The sequence below is a fragment of the Stigmatopora argus genome, chromosome 8 (genome assembly GCF_051989625.1).
Source record: "Stigmatopora argus isolate UIUO_Sarg chromosome 8, RoL_Sarg_1.0, whole genome shotgun sequence".
Taxonomy (NCBI): domain Eukaryota; kingdom Metazoa; phylum Chordata; class Actinopteri; order Syngnathiformes; family Syngnathidae; genus Stigmatopora; species Stigmatopora argus.
The window spans coordinates 3,319,766-3,340,514 of NC_135394.1; the positions used below are offsets into that span (position 1 = coordinate 3,319,766).

Sequence of the window (20,749 nt, forward strand, 5' to 3'; positions counted from 1 at the left end):
ATAATTTACATTGTACAATGTTTTAGTTGAGATGGTATTTTTTTATATCATTTTCTCAACAGAAGATAACATTTGCTTTGCGATCTTACAACTGCCAACTTACTGTAGAACAATTAGAACTAGTAGGTTAAATTTACTTTAAGATATGGTTTTGGGATTCTATCAAATATTCTTCATTCTTCTATGCTGCTTTTAGTTAAATGTATTACATAATGAATGATACAGACCAGTAACTAATGTTCTACTCCGTAAAAATACTTGTAGATTAAAAAAAAATGAGATTTATCTTCATGCTCATTTTGAAAGTTGCAATTTCAGTGTTTTGACTCTCAGAAGGCTAGTATGAAATATAGGTAAATAGTTTGAATTTCATATTACCTGACAGCTGATATATTATTCTTATTTTTCACTGTATAATGATAAAAGCAATATTACAGTACCTTATCTGTGAGGCTGGTGTCACAGTGACCCGTCTCTAGAAGCAGACGGGCGATGTGAGTGTGGCCGTGCTCGCTGGCGCACATCAAGGCCGTGGAGCCATCATTATCCTGAGCATTTACATCTGCGCCACAAGTCAGTAGTAGCTTTACCATGGCAAGGCGGCCGTGGCTCACGGCGAGCATCAGAGCTGTCTGACCCATCTAGAGGAAGAAAGATATTTCGATGAACTGTGAGGCTCCAGGTATTCAGGAGAGTATTAAACAAAACCAAAAAACTGGCAAAAAGAACAGGTCATAGTGCAGAGTCGAGACTCCCAACAAGGCTGGATGATAAATGGGAAAAATGAGTAGAAGAGGAATTGTGCAGAATATCAGCTTTTGAAGATGGCATTAAAAAAGAAAAAGTTGAAAACTTAGACCACTGGAAATAAACTAGCAGGTCAGTTAAGGCAGCTCTTTTAAGAGAATATTTTTCTATACATTGCCTTGTACATGTGAATGAGAATGGTTGTTTATATGTGATCTTTGATTGTGTCATTCCTCGCTAACCCGCTGGTAGCTTCATTCGTGATTCAAATTTTTGTCATGTCAATCTTGACTAACCATTAAATATTTGACTAATCTAGTGATTATTTAATACGCTAATACTTTCTTAACACATTTTAAATTTATTTTCATTAAAGTAAAAAAAAGAACAGTCATACCTCACCAATAAACGTTTTCCCCCAAACCATTTTGATTATGAAAGGCTATTACAATACAGTATCAGCCACTTACTAACAACTATTTCCCTTTGTGTAACTTTAAAGCAGATGTGCGTAATTCTTGGTGTTTTCTTTGTTGAAGAAGAGAAATAATTTCAATGTTGAATGTGAAAAGAAAGATTGCTCTGTAACCAAAATAGTGCTGATACCACAACAACCTCCACAGGCAAGCTGAATCTTTGTTCAGTCTTACTCAGAAATTTACAGTAGCTCGATTCAAATAAATAAATAAACCACATTGATTTAGTTCTCCCGGCATAGCAGATATCCTGAAGTTCCTCAGGATATATAAGTGCAGATATGTCTGATTCCAATAGGATTCCTCTACAAAACCAGATCTTTATAGCTGACTGTTTGCACTGTTTTCAGCGTGTCCAAATCGAATCTGGACCTGTTCAGACAGTTTACAATGTCAATAAAGGAATCATCCAACGTGGAAAGACGTCACAGACGGTACTTTGATGTTTCGTCGAAAGACGTTTGGTCCCCGGACGTTTTGTCCCCGGACGTTTGGTCGACCGGACGTTTGGTCGACCGGACGTTTGGTCGACCGCACGTTTGGTAGACCGGACGTTTGGTAGAACGAACGTTTGGTAGACCGGACGTTTGGTAGAACGGACGTTTGGTAGAACGGACGTTTGGTCGCCGGGTAGTTACTGTTGAAACCAGCTCTCAAAATTATAATCATGAGAGAGAGAGAGAGAGTTTAATATCTAAATATCTAATATCAAAATATCAACAGTAAACTCTCTGTCATAATTTGACAGCGAGCGAACCTGGCTACCAAACGTCCGTTCTACCAAACGTCCGGTTGACCAAACGTCCGGTCGACCAAACGTCCGGGGACCAAACGTCTTTCGACGAAACGTCCGGTCACGGTCACAGAGAGTCAAAACCCAGTTGAACTGTTCAGACTGAGAAGCATTTTGTTCATATGAGAATAAATCCCCTACGTGGTTTCAATCCGTCTGGCGAAAATCCGATGTTTGTGCTTTCTATTTGTTCAAACTACAAAAGAGCCACCCAGTTTCAATCTGGACTCCAGGGTTTGGCTGCCAATCTGAGCAGGGCTGAGAGGCGCCTCACCTGTCTGGAGCATGCGTCCACATCACCAAGTCTCAGCAGTTGTTGTGCGACCTCTAAATCATCGGGACTCTCAGCAGCTGTCAGTGCAGCCAGCATCACTGGAGTGTAACCTGCCTTGTTCACATTGTCTGCTTCACAGAGTCCTAACAGACACATAAAAAGAGTTTTTGAAAGTGCGGGTTCCAACTGGTAGCCTATTGTCTCCCGCTAAAGCTGTTAGTGTTGACTTGCAGCTCACCTGTATCAAGCAGTAGTTTGACCACAGAGAAGTTTGAATGTGACACACTGTAGTGGAGAGCCATATTACCGTTCCCGTCTGTCAGGTTAATTACATATGGCAGGAGAGTTGGCGTGGTCAAGCCCACTTGGCGCAGGTATAATCGGACGGTATCGGCCTGTGAAGTTTTCTGACTGGAAACTTTGAACCATTCTTGGTAAAGGACCACTAAAACTTGACGCTGACAGAAGAGGAATGTGAGAGGATACAAACATTTAAAAAAAACCCACACATTTTCTGAAAGTGCTTTAAACAGTAAGACCTTTAATATAATTTTATGGAACATCAGATTATTAAAACATATTACTCTACATTATTGCTTTCAAAGATCCCAAATTTTGTCTTTAAATCCCATTTTTTTTCTTTAATTGAGATTTGCCATGATGTAATTTGGGACTTGACAAGAACACGAAACATTTTTCTAGCAAGATAACATAGAATTTCAATTTGCAACTCTCCAAAAACTATTCGTACTTCATTGAAAAATAGAGTACATTAACATTACACTGCTTTCATTGTTCAAAAGCATTACCATTTCTTTATCTGGAGATGTAACTTCCTCCATGCGATCCTTTACATAAAGGCACGCATCTATGAAGCTCTTATCAACTTTTCCCCTGCAAAGAAGGACCATGAGAGTTCTCGTTATAAATGTTCAACAGAAAACGTTTAATACATTTAAATGATACATTTACTTACTCAAGAAATTCACTTTGAAATACAGCCAGAATATAGATTTTTTTTAAACGCAAAAATAAATATGTAGCCAATATGCACCATTTTAGCATATTCCATTCATTCCCCATCATGTACACTAAATCACACAAAAGTCCAAAAGGCAAGAATACCAAGAAAGCTTATGTCTATGTGAAGTGTCCTCTCCAAGTGGCCCACGGCTATCTTCCTTAGCACCATAAATTAAAATAATAACATATATAAAAGTGTTCAGCAATCAGAAAACCGGTGGCTGCTCATTTTATTTTGTAAAAGGACAAGAAATGTGGGTACTTACACCTAAACTTAAGCACAATTTAAGCGTGGTCATTAAACCTTTTTCTTTCTTGGAAGGTGTGAGAGGTAACTTAAGTACCTGGAGAGAATCCAAGCGGGCACGGAGAGAACATGCAAATTCCTCAAATGAAGGTTAGAAATAGGTTCTAACCTTTGATCTCAGAATTCTGAGGTGGTGCATTAACCAGACACCAAACCGTCTATATCTACCATTTAATCCCCCAAATTATTAAATAAAAAATAATAAAACAGCATTTTTCAAGGAAATAGTAACCCAGAATCCGATCTACTGATGATATCTTATACCATTAAAAAAAAATATATATACATATATATATATAAGTATATATATGTACATATATATATACATACATATATATATATATATATATATATATATATATATATATATATATATATATATATATATATATATATATATATATATATATACAAATATATTTAAAAAAATCTAATGTAATACATTGATCTTGGTTGTAATTTTGCCGTCGAAAACTTTTTTTCTGCAGTTTATTTCAGTAGTGTAAATTTGTGTGTGTGTTTTGAGTGATCATTTTTTACTACCATTGACGCAGATGGATGTCCAATCCAATACCGACTGAGGGGCTGGTTTGCGACCGAACAATCGCTGTCAAACCTCGCAGTCAAAATGAATTAGATGCCTACAGCCATCAATGGCAGCCTATGAGTTAATCCTAAAAGATAAAAACATTTTTTCCCCGATTCCGAACCCCTGTTAACAAAGAAAAATGGGTGAATTTGTTGGCCCTTGCATCCTTTGACATTTGTGTAAGCGGCCCTCAGAAAAAAGTTCGGACACCCCTATTCTGTTATGTATGAAAGATGCATGCAGCTGCTCGCTGTAAATGACTGTGCCACTTACATTTAATACTAGTTTAGGTAGCTTGAAGTTTTAAATTCTCAGTTTATCCGATCTACTGACGATATTTTATACCATTAATATATATATATATATATATATATACACATATATATATATTTATATATATATACATATATGTATATGTATATATATATATATATATATATATATATATATATATGTATATATATATATATATATATTTTTTTTTTTTTAATGGTATAAAATATCGTCAGTAGATCGGATAAACTGAGAATTTAAAACTTCAAGCTACCTAAACTAGTATTAAATGTAAGTGGCACAGTCGTAGAGTAGCAGAATAGAGTAATGACATTTTTTTTTTACTTGACAACTTTATCTCCATAGAAAAGATCATCATGCTCATTGGTAAGAGTAGTAATTTGGCAAGACTTGTCATTTTAGTTGCCAGGATAAACAACTATTTAAAGATTTGTTGGAACTTACACTTCTGCTACTTATATTTGAAGCCCACCATAAAAATATCAAGTACGTATGTGAGCTGGCATGACTCCCCTTGGTAAATCCATCTCACCCTTCAGCCTCTTCCACCAGAAGCACATGGCTCTCTTCTGGTTCCAGTAGTTCTTTTGCAATCTCTTTCTCTGCAGCTACGGCACCCTGTTCACCATGCAAGATTTCAGCATCTTTCTGCTGTGCATTTGCTTCCTCCTCGGGCTTTTCTGCTGATGTGGGCTCCTTGTCTTTTTTCTGCTCTGTCCCTGAGCCGCCCCCCTCTCCTGCGACATCCAATTTCGCCTTCTCATCTCCACTGGACTCATCGCTTGACGTGCTCTCGTACCTGGCAGGAAACAGCACAATCATACCGTTGCTGTCATTTTTTACTCATTCTATTTTGCCGTGACAATCCTTCATGGGTGGGATGTAACTCACTATCTTTGGTATATTAATGTAGCACACCAAAAGAGAGAAAACATTCACTCACAAGTAGCCATGCAAGGAGTGATGGTAATAAAGCTCCACGTACTCTTGAGCAGGGCTCAGAATTTTACTCAATACATATCATGACAGCTACCAGAAATTAGAAAATCACCTCTCTAATAAGTTTTTGCATACTTTTATACTATATTTATCCCATTTACTACTTGAACAGGTACTATGGGATTTTATATGTGCAAAGAAACCAAATCAGAATTGTGGGAAGACAATTTGTGCCATTTTAAACCAAATCTGAAATTCTGAATCTGAACTTGAATTAGAAATACTTTATACCATGGGTCGGGAACCTTTTTGACAGAGAGAGCATAAAGAATTCATATTTTTAAATATTTTTCCTTGAGAGTCATAATCAGAATTTAAAAGTAAAAGTACAAAAAGTGTGCAATATTTTAGTCATTTCACTACTTTCAAAGTACAAAAAAGCCTCTGAATTCTTTTGACAGCATATTTACGCTGTTGCTAATCAATGAGTATCAATGAGAGTATGCAAGTGCAGTCTGATGAAAAAAATATATGATTAAAAAGGCATTAGAGGTAGTGTCAACGCCACAGTGCTGACGTGACGCTCCTATTACTGAAGCTCTCTCACCAGCGGTTTCCATATTTTAGCTCACAGGTTAGCAGAGAACCATATGCACCTATCAAAAAAGCCACATATGGCTCCCGAGCCATAGGTTCCCTACCCCTGCTTTATACGCATGAATAGTTGAAATATTATGTACTATGTAATTAACGAAATTTGACATTGTATGGTTTGATTTGAGTTAATTGCACTGAAAGCAGTATATGGCTCATTTCATTTGAACTTTGTAATTTACTTTCACAAAAAATTGGACTTAATTTTTCACCTTGAGGTTTTTGTGACATACATTCAGGTACTTGGGGAAAAGAAATCGATCACAGGTAACAAATACACGTTTGTTATGATTACGCCACATGCCCATCTAGAGCACCTAATTCCCAAAAATATAGTTAAGTGAATAAAAGGTGCTTTACAAACGGTGAATTGCTCGGTATCCCATTGGAGTGGTATTTTTTTGCGCGCGTTAAGAGTATGTTTAGATCTTTTAATAATACCTTTATTAAATTGAATTTCCTGACTGTGCGGCGCCGTGGTTTCATTCTTCCATTTCCCAACTCTGCCTTCTGATGCCAAATTTTGAAAGGAAACGTTTTATTTGCAATTGGTTTTGCAAGATATCCCTTTCCTAAATATAACCATGTGTACACACTTTCAAAAACATACACAAACAACCACATAACAGCAACACTACAGCTGGAAAATATGAATATGAAAGCAACTAAAGTAGCGACCACAGGCCACAGTTAGACATACACTAAAAGGTCATTCCTGTGAAATGAAAAAGAAGCTTGTTTAATACATTGAGCCATAGATCCAAAGCAGCTTGCAGCGAGAAAGGTAAATAAAGTTCTATTTCTAGTATGTTTGTGTTCTCATGTGCAAACCTTTGAACATAACAGCCCTATTCACTGAATAAAGCTGATGATAGATGTAGAGTTTGCCAAATATGTATGCGTGGGTGTGTGGTGTGTGTGTCCGTGTAAGAATAATGTGGGCACCTGCATAATTAGGTTAGAAATTCCAGTCAATATTGATTATTTGGTTTAGCCCTGGCTCGGCGGATGAGTGGTTAGCGCCTTGGCCTCACAGCTCTAGGGTCCTGGGTTTGAATCCAGGTCGGTCCAACTGTGTGGAGTTTGTATGTTCTCCCCAGGCCTCCGTGGATTTTCTGACTGTACACTCTAAATTGTCCCTAGGTTTGAGTGTGAGTGTGAATGCTGCTGGAATAGGCTCCAGCACCCCCCACAACCCTAGTAAGGATAAAGCGGTTTAGAAAATGAATGAATGAATGAATGAATGGTTTAGCCTTAACACATATGAGACATTTGTGAACAATGGACAAAATGATAATACTATATTCCACCATTACTATAACTTTCAGTAAAAATATCATTCTGAGAAAAAATAATAATGAGGTGTTTAACCACACAGAAATTTCCACAGAAATAAACACAGACGGAGACTAAATTTGACTATTAACCACTGATAGATTGGACACTGATTAAAATGGTTTTACCCTCCATTCACCCCAACAAACTTCAGGTTTTTCTTGGTACCCTTATCCCTCGGCTTGTCAGCATCACCATTTTTCTTCATAATAGATTTGAGACCTGAGGAGAAGAGCAGAACATGAGAACGGTAAAATGATTTCACAGACTCAAAAATTATATTTGTTTTTTCTTCCTATTTACCATCCATCCACCCATACATCCATCCATCAATTTTTGCTGTCAAATTATTCTCCTATGACCTGGCATCCACAGGTTTGGACATCACATTTTTGATTGTCAAAGACTACAATGTTAAATATTGGACTACAAGGTCCTGGCGTCCACTTATGATATGGACATCATTTTTCTCACAAAGATTTTTTAAACTTAGTGGTATGCATATATAGTAGACAAATCAGCCTAAAATGTTTGTGAAGTTAAGTACTTTGTTTGTGTTTGTGTGTATAAATTAAGCAAACCAAAAAATATCCATACTCTAACTAGGACAAAAAGGCCTTCTAAAGAATGTCTTGAGCTGAAGAAGCCACTTGTACTGGTACATTTAAATTAATAATACAATAAGGTGGTACAATATGGATGTCCTTTGTCTGTTTCTGTTTTTATAACATCAATGAAATTTCTTTTCTGTGGGCTTTCTCTTTTGCTGTCTAAAGCAAGTGGTACTTAGGCTCTGCCTCGTTTTGTGAGACAGTATGACTTGATTTTGGGCTCGGGTATGGTCAGATAACGGATTTACTGTCTAGCTCAGGGGTGGGCAAACCGGACCTCAAGGGCTGTGTGTGCATGTTTTTGTTTCAACCGATCCAGCTCAGACATTTTAACCAGTGGGGTTTCAGCTGAAACAAGAAGCACATGACTGCAATCCATTGATTGGGACTTCTAAGATACCAGATTTGTGGAAATGTTTCTTCTTTAGAGGTTGGAACAAATTTGGAGTTGGAACAATTTATTTATTAACTTATTTATTACCTATTTATTTATGTCTAAAATGTATTTTCCTGTGTCTGTATTCTCACCCTCTTGCTAATGTGACAGTGAAATTTCCTGAATACGGGATGAATAAAGTTATCTAATCTAAAAAGCATACACCCACAGGCGGCCCTTTGTAGAATAGTTTGCCCACCCCTGGTCTAGCTCATGGGTGTCCAAAACGGCCCCAAAGGGCCACACTGGCTGGGTACAGATTTTCATTCCAACTGATGGATACATTTTCACCAATCTGGTTTCTTAAAAGTGTAATCAGTTGATTGGAGTCAAGTGCTGCTGGTTTCAGAAGAAACTCATTGGTTAAACTGTCCGTGTGGGATCAGTTGGAACAAATCCCACAGTGGAATAGTTTGGACACCACTGGTCTATCTGATATCACATAGTGTACACTATGATGGGGATTTTTTAAAGCATAAATGGTGGTACAAAGCATTGTCTTTTACCATAATTTGTTATGACTTAACCGAAATGGAAGCTCACTTTGTCTAAGCCACTGCACTGTTTGAAAATCAAAGACTAATTACACGACTTGTCAGGCCCTTGGTGGGTCGTGTGTGACTATCATCCAATTACAGGGTACGCAACAGTCGGGTGGAGTTATGGCATGTGTCGTCAATCATCACCACCTAACTACTTAAGCCACTTTCAGGTCACTGTCAGTACTGTGTCGTGTTTTTGAGAACTGTGCTTTGCCTGTCTGATCCCTGGATCACCCTCTCACATCCTGTACCTTCGCCCTGGCTCACAATGGAACAGACCCCATGGCGTTCAAGCCCCCATGCCTGGCTGATGACTTGTGGCTCATATAATAGCTATATATATTGTGCACTGCAATTGGCTGGTCACCGATTCAGGGAGTCCCTCACCTGGTGCCCATAGTTAGCTGGGGTAGGCTCCAGCACCCTCCTGCATACCATGTGGGGGTAATAAAAGGAAAGGAAAATCAATATATGAATAATAAATTTTGTTGTTAAATTTGGTAGGGGTTCCTGATAGTCCAAAAATTACACTATTATTGTTTTTTCTTTATATCAATGCTTCATCAGCAATTAACCTCCCTGTATGTAGTTGATACATTTTATATTGCAGACTTCTGTAAACAAACTTTCCCACTACAGTTCTAACTCCAGAAATTGAAATTGAATGGTTAACTGGGCAGCCTGATGGATGAGAGGTTAGCGGGTCAGCTCTGGGGTCCTGGGTTCGAATCCATGTTGATCAACCTGTGTGGAGTCTGCATGTTTTCCCCAGGCCTGGGTGGGTTTTCTCCTGGTACTCCGGTTTCCTCCCACATTCCCAAAAAACAGCCATGGTAGGCTGATTGGATACTCTAAATTGCCCCTAGGTTTGAGTGTGTGTGAATGGTTGTCCGTCTCCTCGCGCTCTGCGATCGGCTTGCCACTGATTCAGGTTGTACCCCACCTCTGGGCCGAAGTTAGCTGGGATAGGCTCCAGCGCCCCCCGCGACCCTAGTGAGGATAAAGCGGTTCAGTAAAAGAATGAATGAATGGATGGTTAACTGTCACTTCTAGTTAAGGATGCAGTCCACTCTGGCTGAAAGACTGCTGGGATGGTACACGGTCGATTGGTCGCCGGTCTTTTGGTCGCCGATCTTTTGGTCGCCGGTCTTTTGGTCGCCGGTCTTTTGGTCGCCCGGAAGGTTATTGATAATTACCATTTAAATAGTTGCTCAAATTCCCTAAATACAAACTGCGAATTACTATTTAGTCATACTTAATGCCCTATTAATTATTAGGCTAAAGAAAAGCTCCAAATTTCCCGGACTTTTATTGTTTTTTGTTGGAGAACTTGTTAAGACCCTGACTGACGTACCTTCCTAAGGGGACAACTCATGTACATACAAACTCTTATACACTCACACGTTGGCTCAGTGAAACTGCCCATGGCCATTGTTGGCTTTTATTGATGCATAGACCGTGTTGTTTTACCTTGTTTTGTCGCCGGTCTTTTGGCCGTCTGTCTTTTGGTCGCCGGTCTTTTGGTCGCCCGTTGTCGCGGTCCGGGCGACCAAAAGACCGTGACCAATCGACCGCACACGGCTGGGATATGCTGCAACATTCTCTGGCGCTTGTCAACACAAGGAGTGTTGAGATTGGATGGATGGATGGAACTTGTTTAGACATTCAATCAATCAGGTGCCAAAATGTTTGTTTGTCAACTGACGTCATGAATTCATACATCTGTTAATTACAAAGACATTTTAATTATTTTAGGACTTACCTTGTTCTTGCTGTTTGTTGGGAGCAGCTTTTTGGCCAGGTGAGTAAAAAGCAGAAAGAACGCTAAGGGAACTGACTAACTGACTTTGAATAGAGCTCATTTTTGAGGGCCCCTGCTTCCCAGTTGGTTTCCCTGCTGTTGGTGTTTTTCCAGTAGGCCTCGCCGAGGCTCCCTTTCCTTCGTCTATGCTTTTCCCAGATGTCTGTTTTTGTGTGCTGTGACTCTGCTGCTGGGTGACTGTTGGTTGTGTTCCAGAGCTGCTCCCCAATTGAGCCCATTGCTCTCCCAGAAGCCCTGTTATCCGTGTTACAACTTGACCTAAAGCTGCAGGAGAAGTTGGCGACTCACTTGAGCCTCTGCGTACCTGCTGCACTTCCTCGCTATCATGGCGTGAGCCCATGGCTTCCCCGGAACTCTGATGCTGGGCTGTTTCACTGGAGCCTCTTCGTAATGTCTGTAATCCCGATCCTTTCTTAAGGGGTTGACTCTGATCGGAGAACCTACGAGATTGAGGTTGAACTTCACCCGATGAGCGGCGTGTTGTGTGAATATGGTCACCTCCAGATCCACGTCTTAAGGACTGTGACACAGTAGATATTTGGGCAGGTGCTTTCAAATCCTTTAAATCTCTTCGAGTCACCGGTTTAGATTTATCTTGGATAGATTTTGGTCGGGTTTGGATTTCCTTGGGACTTGATGATGGGCTTTGAGAATCAGCTTGAGGTTGTGTTTCAGATTTAGTTTCAGATGATGGCTCAATAGTATAGTCCAAAGACTGAGACTGAGATGGGGATTCATATATAATCTGTGTTTCAGAGAGTTCTTTGGAAGGTTGAGATACAGTTTTTGGCTGATGATCTTGAATTGTTTTGGACTCCCTATGAGAAGAACACACAAAGGTATCTTCAAGTTGATCAACTGTTGGTTGGGAATTATCTGATGATGGTCTGCGGCCTCTCTGAGGTCTGACTGGGACTCCTCTCTTTACCGTGGCAGTCTCCGATGCTACTATAACTTTGGCAGTCTCCCCAGCATAATGTGAAACATTTCCTGTTTCAACACACTCTAATAATACTCCATTTTTATTGCTCTGCATAATGCTTATTTCTTTTGTAGCTTCTGCATGCTCTACTGTTACAGGTTGTGAACTACCTTCAGTCTGGGTAACCAAATCTAAATCAGGAATTGGTTCTTCAGTCTTTTTAAGTGCAACAGAACTATCTGTTTCAACTTCAAGCTTCTCTAACTTCTGGTCTTGCAAAACATCATTTGTTTTACTGCACTCTTCACTTTTGCTAGCTCTAATATGAACTTCCCCCCTCTGTTTTTCTGTACTTTCAATCTCATGGCTCTCTACTTTGTCATCTCTAACTACAAAGTTGTCTTGCAGTTTTTCAACATCTATCTCGGTATGCTGGTCATTTGTCTGTGCTAGCTCTGTCTCAGTAACCCTATCCACTGTGTCGACCCTCTCTGTCTCTGTCCCTCTATCGACACTGCTAGCCCTTGACCTCTGAGGATGGTCTGTCTCTTCCTCTGTTCTGGCTACAGTTGTCTCAGTCATTTGATCATTTGTGGTTGCTCTTTCAGTAACTGTACCCTGTTCCGTCCTGTTCACAACAGGCATTTGTGGGCTAACAAAAGGTCCTTGTGCCCCAACTTCTGTCACTCTGTCCTGAGTATCATCTGTGACGGTCTTAGTTTCTTCATTGATAAATACAGATCTTGGTATGGTAGCACACACTTCAATACAGATTCTTTGTGTATCAGTTCCTTGATCTACTGTACCAGGTGATTCTGTCTCTGTCTCCTGATTAACATAGTCTACTCTTTCAGTCTCTGTCCCTGTATCAATACTGTCTCTTCTTAGTCTACTATGCGCTTGCGTTGGGGAAATCTCTAATTGTATTCCTTCACTCAGCTGTAGTATTTTCTCTTCTTTCACTTGGTTCTCCACAATTTGTTCTTTCAATAGATCATTAGTTCTCTCCAGTTCTTGAGAAGCCTTAAGAAGTTTAGCCTCCAGTAATGCTAGTTGTTCGTTCAAATTATGTACATTGCCAGATTCCCCCAAAATATCTCCTTTTGTTGAATTACCATCTTCCTGACCTGCATGTTCAAGTGGACTCCCTACAGTCTCTCTCTGTTGGTCACAATTTTCTGGCCAGTCTGTTTGAATCTTAGATTCTTGCTGACATTTTTGAATCATAATACCTGCCCCTGAGCTAACCTGTTTCTTTTCAACAGTTTCGGTCTGTCTTGTCGAAATTTGTGGCATTAGAGACAAATTAAACCCTTGTCTGCTCACGTGTGCTTGTGAAGTTTGAGCCTTTTCTTGGGCCTTAAGTTGGCATAGTAGGTGCTCTCTCTCCATCCTTAGTGAGCAGATTTGAGCCTTAAGTTCAGGGATGGTTTTGACTTGTTCTTCAAGCTCTCTGACCCGCTTCAATGCAACTGTGATTTGCTGATGAATCCCTACTCGTTCTTGAGTAACACATCTTCTTTCTGTAATATCAGGTGACGGTCTGAACACATTTTCAGTTGAGCCATTCTCTGGTGTTCCCACAATACGATCTGGACTACTTGAATCAGAACCTTTCCGCTGTTGTAATGTGACAGGCATACTTGATGCTCGAAGCAGGTTTGGACGACTCTGAGTGCCTATCATTTTCTCTTCAATACTATGAGGCCCTAAAACTCCCTCATCTCGGAGTCTGAGTGAAACAACGCTTGGTGCATGGGTAGTTGTGCCTCGCGTTAAAGTTACTCCTTCATTTGCTCCCAAATCAGAGAGCTGTGTGACCTCTGTTAGCCGTGATTTTGGTCTTGGACCCAAAGTGGATGTCCCAGACCATGTACTATCTTTAGAGGCATGTTGGCTCCCTTGCCCAGGGAGACTGAAATTTCTGGGCAGCGTACTGAATTTGGGGGGACCCTTGATTCGACGTTGTATGTGGACTCTTTTGATAGTATTGCCTTTTTCAATATCATCAACATATTTGAGAAAATCCAAGTCCAAGTGGAAGCCATAAGGAGTTTCTACTGAGTAGGGTAGTTGCTTTCTCTGAAGACCTCCTTCACTGGCTGTAATAAAATAAATTTTAAAATGGTTATACCAACATGCTATTGCACTGCTGCAGTACACCAAGTGCTACGATTTGTATATAAACTCATACAATTTACTGAGATGCTTTGGCATTAATAAATATCCCTGCATTACAGTGTGCATAATAAGATCTGCAAAAATCGTATCCAATGGAACAGCTTTGATTAGAAAATCACTGGTAATCCTCACCACTTTTTTTGTCCATCATAGGATGCAGAAGTGTTAGTCATCGACAACAGTTCGTCTGAGCAGCCTACGGGGGAAAAAATAAACCAATCAGTAAATAAATGATTGAGAAAATATTTAATAATTTTATTTCACGAAATACAATATGGGATAAACATTTTAAAACAGCTGTGTTGAGATTTTCTCAACTGTACAATTACAGAAAGTGATTCAAATATTAGAATAACTTAATACTTCTACTCTTCCTTCCAGATCCTGTATATCCCAGACAGTAGACCTTGCTACTGTTAACATACGCATGAAGAAAATCGCTATGTAAATGTTGAATGATAATGTTGAGAAAAAAATGTTATAACTGGTCCAAAATTATGACTTTGAGTACACACCATAGTCCAGAAAAAGGTTCATAAATAAAAGTACCCTAATGGAGTCTGTGCAAAAATGATGGCACCTGTGAGTAGTATATAGTATTTAGTACCACACGTTTTTTAGGTAATCAAGTCAAAAATGTTTATTTTTTTTCATAATTCTTATTTTCTGTAGGTTGATTTCTACAACAAAATGTCTCCACCCTTTACAATCTCAGAAAATATATAAACTATAAGCCTCCTCTTATTTCTACCATACTATACTATACGTAATATATGTTTTCGCGTCTATACAAAAATATACAATCATCAAGAAGTTTATTTATAAAAAGTTACACAGTTAGATGCATATGTAAAGCCTTTAATGTATTAATATCTAAATAAAATCTATATAAAATGAATTGGTAAATACTTTAAGTACTGAACTGAATGAAAATAGTTATCTGCTTGATTTAAAACCAAAAAACAAAGTAAAAAAGTGATGCCTCTTTGTCAGATTGGAGAGACATATTATCATCGATGGAATTTTCAGCGGGCGCCTTGGGAGCATCAGGGGGTGTTTCTCCGGTAAGTTTTTGGCGCATAAGGAACAAAGATCTCCAGCAGATTTTTCAAAATAAGACCACGTCATTCTTCTACGGAGAAATTGTCCTTAATTGGCGGAATTGTTCTTATTTGGCACTAAGTTGAATGGCGGTCACCTGTCTTCTGCTTGGAAGTTTCAGCATGAAATTTGACATTTTTATGAATATTTTTAATTACGATATGTAATAGAAAATACCATGATAGACGGAAGCTGCGAATGTTGAACCCGCAAAATAGTGAGAAATGACAGTATCTTCATCTATTTTGAATGTATATAGTTTATGCCTTCCAAATGTTTGCTTAATAAATAATGTGGGTATGTCTCAAAGTTAGTGAGTGAAATTGTTGGGAATATAATGTGTTTATATATTTGTTTTGGTGCCAGAGGATTTCATTTTGTTTTCAGGCTACAATTTTGAAATGATTATTCTGGATTAATATTGTTGACAGGTGGCAGATGTGCTTCATTGTATAAACCCATTTTGAGAGCTCAATGACAAACCGCACAGCATCGGTCACATGCAATTATTTACAGCATTATGTGCACTGATGTGAGTAATTTCCGACCTATTTTGGTTCCACTTCTGGGTCTTCTTTTTGGGTTGTTTGTTAATTTTAAGTTTGATTCATTACTGTTACTTTTTGTCATATAAAGACAGATGTAAGTGTTGTTTCTTTGGGGTGAAACACATCACATAATAAATCATATATTGCTTTAAAGTACTGCAATATTTTGAAGTAATTAGATGATTTGGGGCAATGCCCCCTGGTAGCAAATGCGTTGCATCAATGCATTGTTGTAACCAAAAGTTATACATGAATTGCATCTTAAGTTTCCCTAGCAGAAGCACTAAACAGAGACTGCTTAATCTTTAAGCAGTTTAGTGCTGCAAAAGAGCAAGATGAACTGGAAAACAACTGAGCAAGATTACTGACTTTTATGGACTTAGGTAATTATTACCATATTATGAGACTAATACAAATTAAATGTGGACATTTGTCAAATTCTAAGAGCTTTTACGCTATGGGTTAGGGCCTTTGTGATAAATCCATAGGCTTTGTACACACATACACACACACACACACACACACGTTTTTTTCCCTCTCTGAACACGGAAATCTTTTATGTTGTTTTTTTACGCTATAGTTATCTGAAAAATATGTTATGTTGTTTGATTTTGGTTTTTGATCAAATTAAAAATTGCCCTTTGAAAATTGCGACTTATGCTCTGATGGGTCATATTATATTCTATGTATAATTATATGTTTTGCTTGCAACACTACCAACTTGCTTAATTGTAATACAGTAAAGCATGTTGAAAAGTAAAATCTGTATCTGTAAGTAGAATCATAAATAAAGGTTCATATTCATTGGTGGCCATGTGTTGCAACGCAGGGCAATTAAGTGTGGGTTAGGGGTTAAATAAGTTGAAAAGAAAATTATCTACTGCAATTCCAAATGTGTTTCTGAGAATGTTAAGCTATTAAGTAATGTTGTATTGTATAAAGTAATTATTTAAATGTACTGCTGAAGTTCAGTTTTGCTTTTGCCTAAATTACATCATGAACAAGTAGTGATTTGTTGTCTCTGTTAGGAAAAATGTCATGATAGCTTTTGCATTCAATATCACAGGATGTGGCTGTTACCATGACAACCATTCTATAACCTGCTGGCCTTGCATGTGTCCCAGGAGTCGGAAGCAAATCAGCATTCCTGCCTTCTTTAGTGCTTAATGAAACTGCAGTTTACTGTCCTTTAGGCTCAATTAGCCAAATTGGGAGCTGATCGTAATCGGTGACAGAGTGGGCAACAATACACATTTAATCACAATGTCATGAACAGCTTAAGGATAAAGCTAGAGGAAGCAAAGATAAAAAAGGGTGAAAATAAGTAGTCATCAAGTAATAAGAAAATATTATTGAAATGTTAAAACAAGATAAATGTCAAACATTCATTGCACTGACAAAGATTGTAAAAGTTAATTTTATAAATTCCCTCCTCACTTAATTTTAACAGCAGCAATAGCGCCATGTTTCAGTCAGATCTTTCGAAGGGAAGTGGGAATAGCTTTATTAAATAACAAGCCAATAAAAGTAAAAGTCAAGTATAAAGAGACACCACAACATTGAAGGCTGTGTGCATGCCCTCTACTGGGTCTCTGTAACCTACAGGCAACAAAGACACCAATAAGTCCACAATCATTGAATCTACGTGGTTCAGAGGATTTATAGATAACACTCAATGTAATATAGGTAAGAAATTCAAGACAATTGGCTCATGAATGACAGTGAGTAGGATATCAACGTTAGATTCCACAAGAAGAACAAGAAAAACATCAATAACATCTTGACAGGCGCTTTGACAGGCCTTCAGTCAGTAAAATGATATCATGAACATCCTAAATCTGTGTGCGATTATAAGATGAGATCATCTTTGGGTGGAGGGGAACAACTCTACTACTGAGCCACGCTGCCAGGCTACAATTTGCATACTCTAATTGGACACACTGCTTATCGAATGAAGACTGAATTGGTTCAATGACACTATTTTGTTATTGTTGTTACTTCAAGTCCCAAACGGCTGCCTCAAAGATCCGCCAACTGTATTCTGCAAACAGAAAAGGGTCCATCCAACAATTTGTTAAGATCAGTGTCTTATGAATTTAATACAAACATCTGAGGAAAAAAATAACTAATTAATTTTGTTGGTCAAGTAAATTTATTGAAGGCTAAGTAGTATCCTAGGTAGTAAATGCAGAGTCCATCATCTTCTGAGATGAAGTCCGTACCTACTAATGTACTAGTAAATCAATCGTTGATTTTCAACATCACTTATCCTTGTCAGGGTCGCAGGGTGGTGGAGCCTAATCTAGATGACTTTGGAAAAAGACAACACCCTAGAATGATCATCAGTCAGTCAGTCGTATGGCACACACAAGACTAACAAACATTTGCACTCACAATCACAACGTCACCGAATGGGAATCAATCCCACACCGCCCATACTGAACCCAGGTGAATGAACCACTGCACAATCGGCTAGCGCCAGTAAATCAATATCATGAAAAAAAGCAATCTTTGTCTGTAACATTCTACTCTGTTGATTTCAATTATGTGTCTGTTCGTGTGGATTTATTACATTGTTGTAAAATTGATATCATGATAGTGTTTTGGGATGCATGCCACATTCTGTCATCAGCAGTCCAGAGGCCACGACAGCTGGCTGAGATGAAACAAGAAGGGGAAAAAAGATGTAAGCAAGGGGAGTGCAGTAAATAAGCTCCCCCTGACAGCAGGATGTCGTAAATGCCTTCAGTATATTTATTTAGAGACCATTTTGAGGAGTAACCATCTACTAAAAATTGTTATCCCTGAGCTCATTTGTTTAATTCATTATATATATTATAAACCACTCAGGCATGCAACAAACACAGAACAGCTTGAAATTGACTGACCGATCCATGAGGAAGGGGGGAAATCATTAGTTTTAATTGTTATCTGTGTACAAGAGATTAAATTAGTTGGATACAGTGACAGTCTGCGGTGATGGCAGGCAGACAGGAAATAGAAAACGGTGACTGTCGTCGCTCGACAAGCAGAAGGTGGGCGGTTAGATGAGAGAAGTCGAAAGAAAGTGAACATTGAGACAGGCACGGGAGTGGCAGTAGATTCATATCTCCAACATGCAGAAAAAAAAACATGCCCCCACCCGCAATTTTCAGCACTCTCCTCTATCTAATAAAAAAATATTGAATTATTTCTTGAATGTATTAAAATATCATAAACAGACAGTCTGAAGGAAAATGCATTGACTGCGGATGGGCTCATTAACATAAGGTCGGGCCAATCTGGAGGGCAACGCCATCAAAATACATAAACAACTTCCAAGTTGTTCTTGCAGTCCTGAATGGGTCCAGTTATCACTTTTTATTCTACTTGGAGAAGGTAACCAGTACACTGCGTCCCTTTTCACCAACTTTCAGCACAGGGAAACCAAAAAGGCGGATGTATTGTGAGATTGGTACTGTTTAATCCACTTAGCCTGCATAGCAGGACCACTATTGTAACAGAAATATCATGTACTGTTGCATACTGTAGTATGCCTTATCTTTCTGCACTATTGTTATACGTATATCACACAAATAGCATAGATCAGTATAAAACTTGTATTTATGTAAAACATGTAGCATATTTTTTGGCTACATCAAATCCAGCTTGTGTAAGCCCTAAATTCATAGCACTCGATAGAATACAGACGCCAAACTATTCACATACACAGGACTTTGAATTTCAAATAGCTGTTCAAGAGAAAGTCAAATGGACATACTTTTGTGCCAAAAATGTGCCGTAATGTTATTAGAATCCATGTTCATATATAAATTAAATAAATTATTGGGTGACTTTGGGTGAAATGCACACAACACAGCCAGCAAGTGGGAATTGAACCCACTCAACAAGCAGCAAAGTCAGGCGAAACAACCGAATCATTCATTAATTCACGGACAACCAATCACGCTCACACATAAAATTAAGAAGGTTGAACCATCTTAGGATGCATGTCTTTTGAATGAGGGAGGAAACCGGAGTACCCAGAGAAAACCCATGCAAGCCAGGGGAGAACGTGCAAACTCCACACAGTTAGGACAAACCTTGGATCGAACCCCCAACTGCTGAACTGTGAGGCAGATGCGCTAACCACTTGGCCGCAGAATTATTTGACTCATAATTAATTAATTTATCCTCTGTACCTTTTGGCTTCAAAGGTGTAGCGGGAGTGCCTGAGCCTATCCTCACAGGATGCATGGTACACCCGTAACTGGTTGCGAGCTAATTGCAGGGCACACAAAGACAAACAACCATTCAGAATCATACAAATTGATAATTTAGTGTTCAATCAGCCTGTAATGCCTTTTTCGGAGGAAGCCGAACATTCTAAATTGAACCTAGGTTTGAGTTGTAGCGTGAATGGTTATCTATCTTCTTGTGCCCTGCGATTAGCTGGCCACTAATTTAGGGTGTCACCTGCCTTGTACCCAGTTAGCTGGAACCCTTGTGAGGATAAGTGATTCAGAAAATGAATGCAAAAGGTACAGGGAGAACCCCACAGAAGAAGGCCGGAAACCAGGTATGAACCCCTGAGCTCAGAACTGTGAGGCAGATGTGCTACTGCCACAGTTACTCATAGTACTTTTTAATTTCATCATTTTCAAAGTATTTTTGGTAAGGCATATTTTAAATTCTATCAGATTCTTGACAAAGCATCATCCTCTTCTTGTTTTAGAACAGTCAGTCTTTTTGATTTTATTTTGTGTTTGAATGGCAAAAGATTTCTCAACTCATATCATTTCATTTTCTGAACCGCTTTATCTTCACTAGAGTTGCGGAGGGTGCTGGAGCCTATCCTAGCTGACAGGCCAGAGGAGGGGGACACCCTGAATTAGTGGCCAGCCAATCGCAGGGCACAAGGAGACAAAACCATTCACGCTCACACTCATACCTAGGGGCGATTTAGAGTGTCCAATGAGCCTACCATGCAAGTCATTGTAATGTGGGTCCCCCAATGTGAGGCCGACGCGCTAACCACTCATTTACCGGGCTGCCCGGCACAAGATTTAATACAACACTAATCTGGACCTTTTGACCAAACATGAAGCACACAAGGCACTTTTGCACAAAAAAGAGTGCAATATGGTTGTGAATGGTTCAAGCACGCAAACCTTAC

General features: G+C 38.9%; 1 protein-coding gene across 3 annotated transcripts in view; it reads right to left on the reverse strand.

The window, feature by feature from the left end:
* kank4 (KN motif and ankyrin repeat domains 4) overlaps positions 1-20,749 on the reverse strand; it is a 59,593-nt gene that overhangs the window by 3,170 nt on the left and 35,674 nt on the right. For all 3 annotated transcript variants that reach the window (XM_077608208.1, XM_077608209.1, XM_077608210.1), the window contains exons 2-9: positions 14,078-14,141; positions 10,783-13,866; positions 7,560-7,653; positions 5,036-5,302; positions 3,100-3,184; positions 2,529-2,748; positions 2,291-2,433; positions 441-641 (exon numbers count right to left, since the gene is read on the reverse strand). In XM_077608208.1, the coding sequence (XP_077464334.1) occupies positions 441-641; positions 2,291-2,433; positions 2,529-2,748; positions 3,100-3,184; positions 5,036-5,302; positions 7,560-7,653; positions 10,783-13,866; positions 14,078-14,096 (4,113 nt within the window). In that variant the 5' untranslated portion in view covers positions 14,097-14,141. The remainder of the gene's footprint in view (positions 1-440; positions 642-2,290; positions 2,434-2,528; positions 2,749-3,099; positions 3,185-5,035; positions 5,303-7,559; positions 7,654-10,782; positions 13,867-14,077; positions 14,142-20,749) is intronic.